Genomic DNA, 8,898 nt, shown 5'->3' with positions numbered 1-8,898 from the left:
GCCAACTTTCGAATCACTAGCAACTCTGGACGAATGAGAGCAGAGAAGAGACTGGGAAACACCATGGTTACTGGGGTGCGGCAGGTAGCTGTAGTGTGCTATATTGCGGTGAGTCGATGATCTTTTCTTTCTTTCCGTCTTTCTTGGCTTCTGTTCCTCTGTTCATCTCATGCCGGTTCTCTTTTCTGGCCAGGGTTTGCCTTCCTTCCATTGTGTCTCTCGTCCGGGGGTGTGGTCAAAATCTTCTCGGGTATGAGCTGAAGTGTTGTTGACCGACGGGCGAGGGATATGTTCGCACTAGCTCTGAGCCGTTGTCACATCGGATGATGGAGGGTGGGTTAGGCGATGATGGGACAAGATCGTCCGGACTGGGACGGATCTTTGTACAACACCCCGCGCAGGCGGCATGCTCCTAGTCCTTTCTGTGCCTCTTCTTGCCCATCACCCCATATCCCTCGGGGGGCCCTGTCGTCCCCGTCCCTCTCGTCTATATATCTCGTGCCTCCTCCCCATCATCCTAATCTCCATCATCCACATGGACCTGGACGACATACCTGGACGACATACCTTACCCCGCCACCCTTGCCAATGTCATCAAGTGCGGCGTTGACGGCTTGGGGGTTGAGACCTCGGATAACTCTATGGGGGAGAACGACCATGTCGCCAGTCGACAACCACTTCGGAAGGGCGGTGGCCCATCGTTGGAACACGATTGGATGAGCTTCGAAAGAGCCGTAGACGTTGTGCAAGGAGATGCCCTTATCGGCCAGGGCGGCAGTGTCGGCGCCAGTGGAGGATGCCAACATGATGATGGTGCCTGAAACACCGGACACCTCGAAGAGAGGGACAGCAAGGGTTGGATGACCAGACGCGTAAGCCTCGACGACATTGATGACTGAAGACCCCAAGATGGATTGGACTGTGGCGGCAATGGAAGGGGTCGACCGGTCGATGACATGGGTTGCACCCAAAGCTCGAAGAAAGGCGAAAGATGACTCTGAAGAGGTGGTTATGATGGTTCCGATACCAGCAATGGACGCAAGCCGAACGACGAGAGACCCGACGGTAGTACCGGTGCCGAGGACAACCACGTGAGCGCTATGGTATTCAATGATTGGGTCCATGCCGGGAAAGGGGAAATCAAGGCCAGATCGATGGAACACAGAAAGAGCCGCAGTGAAAGGATTCGTTACAAGGGTCGCAGCCTCGACAACGGAGATTGTCTCAGGAACGGGTATCAGATATTCGGTATTGGCGAGAACGAAGGAGGCTAGGCCACCAGCGTGAGGGCGGCGGAGATTGCCTTGAAAGAGGACTTTGGTCCCAACGGCAGGATAAGAAGATGGCACTTGGGTATTCGAAGGCTGAGGACCGTGTTCGACAACTTCGCCGACAACATCGATACCGATAGTAACTGGAAGACGGGACGAGATATCGAAGACGTCAAGGTCGCGAAGCTTTTGGTCGAATGGGAGCAGGCATGTAGCATAAACGCGAACCAAAGTCTCTCCACCTCCAGGGCGTGGAATAGGTTACTTGCTTGGCACGAGGGAACTGCCGACGGAAGTCAGGCACAAAGCCGTCTGAGACTTTGTGTTGCTGGCGGGAATGCTTGGACGATGAGCTTCAAGTTGTGCAAAAGAGCTTGAAGAAGGTGGGTGCTGAAAAGCGAAGCTGCTGGTGTTGACTGGCAGCTTAGCCGCAGCTTGTCTCGCATTGTCTTACATCATCTCCGATGCTATCCAACTTTGGCTGCTTCATTGGGCCGAGGTCAGGATCCAAATGGACCACATCATGACGGTCCATCATGGACGAACATGAGCTGCGGATCAATCGTAGATGGAGATATCGGAGTCATGGCTTCGTTCATGGTCTAAGGATCCAGCAGTAAAGAACCGGTCGCCGGCAGAGAGGAGAAGAGGACAGTGACGCAGACAGTAATAATCAGACAGCAGCAGATGACTATCCAACAACACCAGCAGCAGCAGAAGTAGCAACTAGGATCGCGGCTAGTAGCTTGCCGTCTGCTATGAAGTTGCTGATTTTGGGACCCCATGGCGGGATTTCAACCAGGTGGAACGTGTAGCGCGATATCCTTGCAGTACAAAGCCGACAGCTTGGTGCTTCTTCAACTGAACGGGATAATGATAGTAAAATGCCCTCCTGAAAGGATCGGTCGGAAGGATTTATGCTGCCGGCCGGGTCCGGCGTGAATAATCCCGGAGCGGGATAAAAGCGACGATTCTCTTCTCTTCAGATTTCTTCGACCACTACAAGCGGTAAGTATTAGACAGCATGAGCCCGGATTGGATTACCCACAGTGATGATGAAATGTTTTGTTCTGCAGACTATGGCAACTGCAGGATACACCACTTGCAAAAGTTTCTCTGGAAGAAGGAATAATCGATGGTCAAAGGAAGACTCTGGGCGCAAGTAGAAGCAGGTGGCTGGTCCATTATTGCCGAGTGCGCCTGCAAGGTCTAGTGATCATTTCCATATCATCTGGACGAATACCGCGGATGTCGCACTGGCTGCCGAAGATGTCTGAGCGCGTTTGTGCTTTATGCCACTGAGAGCTTGGGACGATGGAAATGATCACTTGATGCCGAGGTGCCAAGCGCCATGAACTGCTGAGAATGCGCAACCGCCAGCGTAATTGCATTATGCTTGGGCTTCGTGACAGCCCCTGGAATGTTCCATCTCAAGAGTAGAATCTCGGTCATTTTTGTTCTCAGGTTCCGTGTTGTCAACAACATAAAACGGTCTCCATGCCCTTTGGCCTTCAACGATGAATGGTGGTTGCGCGAAAAGTTGTAGTAACGTCATAGACAGTCTGAGCCGATTGTCTAGCCAATTGAAGCTCGCTTTGACTTCGGCAGCAACTTTGAAAGTCATGAACCACTCGTTTCGGATTGCAAGCTCCAGCCATGTTTGTTGGCTAGATCAGGCTGGAAATAATACCCAGCTCTCCCAGACCTGATTTACCCGTCATCGTGATTGCCATCTCTCTCGGAGGCGGGTTGACTGTGTGCGGAGAGATGTAGTGGATCGCGGGTACACAGTAATGAGTGTATCATGATTGGCTGGTGACATGTTTGGCGTTGCGAGCGATAATCGCATCGCAGCAGCATTTGCGCACTTCCTTTGAACCATATGATGTGTTCGTCGAAATGGGGCTGCTTGTTCCTGATCATTAAGGAAATGACAACCGGTTTAAGGAAATCCGAGGTGCGTGGGCTGAAGCCGAAGAAGCCGTTGGCAGGATACAGTTATTGATGACCTGATGACTAAGCTCGGTTAATCATCGGTCTTACCCGTCTGCGCGGGTCGCATTTTGGTGGGAGCTGGCCGCGATTTCGATGCCCCGAAAGCTCCAGTGTCCAATTCCAAAGCGCAAATCTCTGAGAGCTTCTACTGCCGGCATTGAGCTTCCCCAGATGCCGCAAATTGTGTAGTTCGGTCTGAAAATGCCAAGGTATGTAGTCAGAGGACTGCAAATGCCAGTCGGATCGGCTAATTGAGTTCTCAGGACCCCTCAATTCAAGTATTAAACCCACATCATGAGGGCGCAAATTGCCCGCCATGTCTCTCGACGGGTCGTCGTACCGAGGGGTTGCGTCCCCGCCTGCTCGATCCTCTCGCGCCCAACGTGTCGCCATGCCCAGCTGCCGGTAGCATCGACGATATCTCTTTCCCGACGAGCCCCGCGGAGGACTTTCTTCGGCATCCTCCAGAAGCCGCCGCGACAAATCAAGAAGCCCGAGTACGAGCCCGGTTGGACAACAGTGTTGACGTGGAGGAATCGCCTACTGGAGAGCGTACGGCCACCGACAAGGACAGAGTTGGTGGAAGCCTTCCGAGAGCTTTTCGTCTACAAGCTGCGGTTCAACGTGGTTGTCAACAGCACACAAGCCCTACACTGCAGAAACTTGCTGCAATACCTGCTGGAAAATAAGGATGATGAACCGGGCGCCGGACTTACGCTGGCAGAGCTCGTTTCTGCACGCGAGGCGCTGCTGAAACAGCCAAAGGAAGACACGAAAGAGCATCTGGAGTTCTCCCGCCAGCTGTACGAGGCAATTAAGGCGGAAAGGGCGCAGGATTCGATGGACCCTGGCGCGGCAGAGGACTTTGAATCTTTCCTCGTCGCTTTGACGCTATTTGGGGCGTCCAAGGAAGGCCTCGTTGTCCTGCAAGAGTACTGGGATCAGCTCCCAGTGGCAGAGAGACCAGCGGCCCAGAACCTCTGGGTCAATGTCTTTCAAGGCCTGGCGGAGGAGGGGCGCGAGTCAGAACTAGTCGATGCTGTCGCGAAGTCAGAGACGCTTGGCGTCCCATTCACGTCAAGTGTCCATGAGGCTTTGACAGTCTTCTTTGCGACGAAGAACAATGTGCTGGAAACGAAGAAGTGGTTTTTACGGCCAATACACAACGAAGAGCGTCCGACCGCCAGGACTTACAAGGAACTGCTACAATTTTCAGTTAGGACTGAACAGAAGGGCTGGACGACGCCGATCTTTAAGAAGCTTGTGGACTCGAATCCAAGCAAGGAACACTGGGATGTTATATACCAGTGGGCCGTGCTTTCTATGGGCAAGAGGCTCGACGATCTGAAAGGCATGTTCGAGGTTGTCGCCCGCCATAACCCCGAAGATCCCAACAAATCACCGGATACAGATACCATAAATGGTCTTCTCGAGGTCGCTACCGAGAAAAACGACCCTTACTTGGCAGAACGGCTCATCGCGTTTGCTTCTGAGCTAGGTATCCGCCTCAACGCCAAGACATACCTCCTCCAAATGGACTTCAAGATCAGGGCAAAGGACTTATCTGGTGCGAGAGCTGCATACATGCAGCTCCCGAAAACCGAACTGGAGGGAGACGAGGATCTACCGCTGATCAACAAGTACCTCCAGGCGCTTTGCCACCAACCGACACCAGATTTGAAATCCATTCGCGAGATCTCGGACATTCTGGAGGAGCGTATCGTAACACTTGACCCTGATACTGTGGTTGCGTTGTGTACAGTCTTCCTGAAGAACGACCAACAGTTCGAGGTTATCGACACACTGTCGCTGAATGTGTTCCAACACAGCAACGAGCAAAGACAGTCTATCAGAGACGCCTTTGTTGGGTATTGTTTGGATAGCAAAAACAGCACGGCGAGAGTGTGGGATGCATACTCAATCCTCAGGCAATTCTTCCAGGAGACTAGCATCGAGAGTCGCCTTGAGCTGATGGATGCTTTCCTCGCCCGCAACCGGCCCGACATGGCGGTCCATGTGTTCGGACACATGAGGCAACACGTCAACCCCGACTTTCACCCGGCCAGCGACGCCTACATTAGGTTTTTTGAGGGCATTGGTAGATGTCCAGACTTGGACAGCTTGAAGCTAGCCCACAACATGTTAAAGATGGACACCACCATCCAACCAACAACGAAGATGTATAACGCATTGATGATTGCTTACGGAGCTTGCAAACGACCGAGTATCGGACTCGATTTCTGGCAAGATATCGTTCGTTCGGCCGAGGGCCCATCATACAACAGTCTCGAGATCGTGTTCTCGCTCTGTGAAATCAAAGCCTTTGGGGATCAGACTGCCAGGGACATCTGGAACAAAATCGAAAAGATGGAGATTGATGTTCCTCCGTCGGTATTTGCCGCTTACTGCGGTGGTCTCGCGGGCAATGGCAATCTTCAAGAGGTGCAGAGCACGATCAGAACGATGAAGCGAGCTGTTGGATATGGGCCTGATGCGATGACGTAAGTTATGCCTTGGCCATTCCGACCCTGATACGAGCAGCTGACATCCATACAGTTTGGGCATCCCTTTTAACGCATTGCCTGGGCAAGGATTACAAAGAGATTTTGAGGCATGGGCCAAGAAGCAGTTCCCTGAGGAATGGACAGAGGTGGAGAAGCATCGCTACTACACCACGGCGGAAAAGTTGAAGAAATTCAAGCTGCAGCGGGTGCTGAAGGCATGATCTGTACAAAAATGCTAGAAAAGCTTCTTGTATCTGTACAAATATAATAGACGCCGAAGATGTTGTACAATTCATACATGTGGAGGAGTTACCCCTGTTGGTCCTAAGGTAGACACGTCGACTTTCCCCGCCTTCTACACAGCCATCACGTTTTTACCTCCATGCCTGCTTGAACGTCTTCTTCAGAATCTCGGGATGGTGGTGCACACTGGGGTGGATACCCATTCCAATGGCTCTTCGGATGGCCTTCGTCATCCTCCTGTGGTTGACCGGCCTCAGTCCCGTGTCCTTGGAGTGCATGATATGTCCGAAGGGGGTCATGAATTCAGAGACCATGGCGAAGTTCTACATTTTCTGTCAGCGTCTGAAGAAAGTTGCGTCGAAAAGTCCCGTTAGCAGGGATGCGACATACCCTGTAGTGGTCCTTGGGGTTGATGCCCAGCATGTCGATAACATCAACCTCCGGCTTTCGGATCCTCCTCCACTTGTCCATCTCCGTGGGGCTGAGGTCATGCGGGGCGTAGACGTTGCCGTTGCGCCAGCGACGAGGCATCTGCTTGAGGTAGTCGTCGCTAATCTTCTGCTTCTTGAGCGAATCGAGCATCGTGCGCTGGCGGATAGCAGCGTTACGTGCTCCGCCCAGGGGGTTCTTCGACATGAGAGTCCTAGCTCGGTCGATAGGCGCTTTCTGATCGTCGAGGCCCAGGAGGCTGTCGGTATTCGAGATTGGTCTTCTGGGCTCTATTTTGAGGTTAGCGCTGCGTGCATTTCTGGGTAGTGGGAGGCATTGACGAACCAGACACAGCAGGAGTAGCGGAGAAAGGTCGCGCGATCCGGGCCATGAAGGCGCCCGGGGCCTTGAAGGCCGGGAACAACGGTAGTCTCGGCGGCATGATTGACTTCTGGGCGGATTTTGTCGATCCAACAGGCGTGGTCTGTCGCGGGTGTTGAGGCTGTCACGGTATTTTTTTGGTAGGCGGACGGGATGTTCCGCCCCACAAATACGATAAGCACTGATAAGGAAGTTGTCCCACCTTAGCTCCAGAACTTTTTCTCTACGACAACCCGCCAACCATCACCAGCAAATCGCACTGGGAATACGCGACGCCGACAGCCCAGCATGGTCCGCAAGCTCAAGTTTCACGAGCAGAAGCTTCTGCGGAAGCACGACTTCATCACATACAAGCAGGTACCGACACAAGCCTACGCTCGCGAAGTCCACAGATCCAGGCGCATTGCTAACAGTTTCTGCTAGGATGGCGATCACCGAGATGCGGCAGTGGTATGGCAGAACCAAGAAAAAGATGCTTTCGCGACCAACTCTAACACAAGTAACAGGTGCGCCGGTATATGATTCAGAAGCCTGAGGACTACGTGAGTATTGTCGCGACCATCATACTATCGACACCCGCTAACAAGGACAACCAGCACAAATACAACCGGCTATGCGGCGTGAGTTTGGCACCGATCGCTTCGACTCGAAACACACGGGATCGAGCAATCCACCCGAAGACAACTAACACATACTTCCGCAGTCCATCCGTCAAATGGCGCATAGATTGAGTCTCATGCCCCCTGAGAGCGCGGCTCGTCGCAAGCACGAGAAGCTCCTCCTTGATAAGCTGTACGACATGGGCGTTTTGTCCTCCGCATCAAAACTGTCTGCCGTCGAGCACAACGTCACCGTCAGTGCCTTTGCTAGGCGGCGTCTCCCGGTTGTCATGACTCGGCTTCGGTATGAAAGCCCGAGGTAGCTGCTGGATCCGCAAGAGCAAATGCTAATCATGTTTCTCAGGATGGCCGAGACCGTTCAGGCGGCGACGAAGCTCATCGAGCAGGGCCACGTTCGTGTGGGTACCGAGACATGCACCGACCCGGCTTTCCTGGTGACTCGCAGCATGGAGGACTTTGTCACCTGGACCGTGGGCAGCAAGGTGAAGAGGAACATCATGAAATACCGCGACAAGTTGGACGACTTCGAGCTGTTGTAACACGGGACGATTTCACTTTCGGATGAAGGCCCTGCCGCCTGGACGGGATTTGGACTTCGACATTATCTGGCGGTGTTAAGGAGTTTAGGAGGACAACAAAAATGTTGTTTGGTTTATCGCAAATAATATGTGTGTCGGCTTTGAGTCAGCAACATCCAAGATCTGGAAAAGTTCGGCGAAGTCATCGGGGAGGTGTGCGACAAGTGGCGGTCGGCATAGAGCGCAAAAGCCTGCTGCTTTGCACTGCGCTCGATTGTCGCAGCGTCATCAATGCGAACTGCTCGCAAATTGTGGGCGAGCCGTGGGCGGAAGTTTCGCGATTCGCTATTCGCATTTGCCTTTCTCCTTGGCGAACCCCCAGCCGCCATCATGGCAACTGATGCCTATTTCCATCGCTGCCAGCCCATCATGGAAGAAACTATCTTCGGCAATACGAGCAACTCAACGAGAAAGCGAGGCTGGAAAACATTAGACTTACGTCGCAGAAGCACGTCACATCAGCTCTTTGCGGCTCTGGTTGAGGAGATGAACACTTCGTGGAGGGATGAAACGGTCGCAAAAACCTTGACTATAATGTCAGCCCAAGTAATATGGGATCGGACTATCGCATGAAAAATTGGGGAAAGCTGAGCAGCCTGAACGCGGTAGCCGAGGCCGCTTCCCCTTTGGGAAGTTGTTGAGACGAAAGAGCCGGTGACTGTGAGTCTTTGGCCCGTAATGGTCTGAATCCCGATTTTGTCTAGGATGGCCATGCTGTCCGAAGGCCGGAACAAAACTTTCCCACCCACAACAGACAAGAAAAACGTGAAATATCGTCGGAAGATAACTCTATGGGGCTGAGGAGGGTGTTGGCACGGACGCCATGGAAAGGGGAAACCGAGTCGAAGACTGGATAACCCCGTCTTGAAACAGGGTA

At 52.9% G+C, this 8,898-nt stretch overlaps 4 protein-coding genes across 4 annotated transcripts; 2 read left to right on the top strand and 2 right to left on the bottom strand.

The window, feature by feature from the left end:
- Window positions 1-487: 487 nt before the first annotated feature.
- On the bottom strand, window positions 488-1,806 carry lepG-1 (Trans-enoyl reductase lepG; the record flags this gene model as incomplete). The annotated part of the gene is made up of 3 exons (XM_037328564.1): window positions 488-517; window positions 573-1,457; window positions 1,726-1,806. 3 exons carry the CDS (start codon window positions 1,804-1,806, stop codon window positions 488-490), a joined length of 996 nt encoding a protein of 331 aa, XP_037173398.1.
- Window positions 1,807-3,560: 1,754 nt separating this feature from the next.
- On the top strand, window positions 3,561-5,991 carry CGCA056_v013319 (Complex I intermediate-associated protein 84; the record flags this gene model as incomplete). The annotated part of the gene is made up of 2 exons (XM_037328563.1): window positions 3,561-5,767; window positions 5,823-5,991. The coding sequence occupies 2 exons, from the start codon at window positions 3,561-3,563 to the stop codon at window positions 5,989-5,991; spliced, it is 2,376 nt and encodes a 791-aa protein (XP_037172806.1).
- A 153-nt stretch (window positions 5,992-6,144) lies between these two features.
- Window positions 6,145-6,884, bottom strand: CGCA056_v013318 (37S ribosomal protein RSM18; the record flags this gene model as incomplete). The annotated part of the gene is made up of 3 exons (XM_037328562.1): window positions 6,145-6,336; window positions 6,404-6,732; window positions 6,788-6,884. 3 exons carry the CDS (start codon window positions 6,882-6,884, stop codon window positions 6,145-6,147), a joined length of 618 nt encoding a protein of 205 aa, XP_037172807.1.
- Window positions 6,885-7,111: 227 nt separating this feature from the next.
- On the top strand, window positions 7,112-7,982 carry IMP3 (U3 small nucleolar ribonucleoprotein IMP3; the record flags this gene model as incomplete). The annotated part of the gene is made up of 6 exons (XM_037328561.1): window positions 7,112-7,180; window positions 7,247-7,273; window positions 7,330-7,365; window positions 7,420-7,443; window positions 7,527-7,726; window positions 7,787-7,982. The coding sequence occupies 6 exons, from the start codon at window positions 7,112-7,114 to the stop codon at window positions 7,980-7,982; spliced, it is 552 nt and encodes a 183-aa protein (XP_037172812.1).
- Between the last annotated feature and the right edge of the window lie 916 nt (window positions 7,983-8,898).

This window comes from Colletotrichum aenigma (genome assembly GCF_013390185.1).
Source record: "Colletotrichum aenigma strain Cg56 chromosome Unknown KSG_Cg56_contig09, whole genome shotgun sequence".
Taxonomy (NCBI): domain Eukaryota; kingdom Fungi; phylum Ascomycota; class Sordariomycetes; order Glomerellales; family Glomerellaceae; genus Colletotrichum; species Colletotrichum aenigma.
The sequence above is the reverse complement of the archived record's forward strand: the minus strand, read 5'-3'. Positions and strand labels throughout refer to the sequence as shown.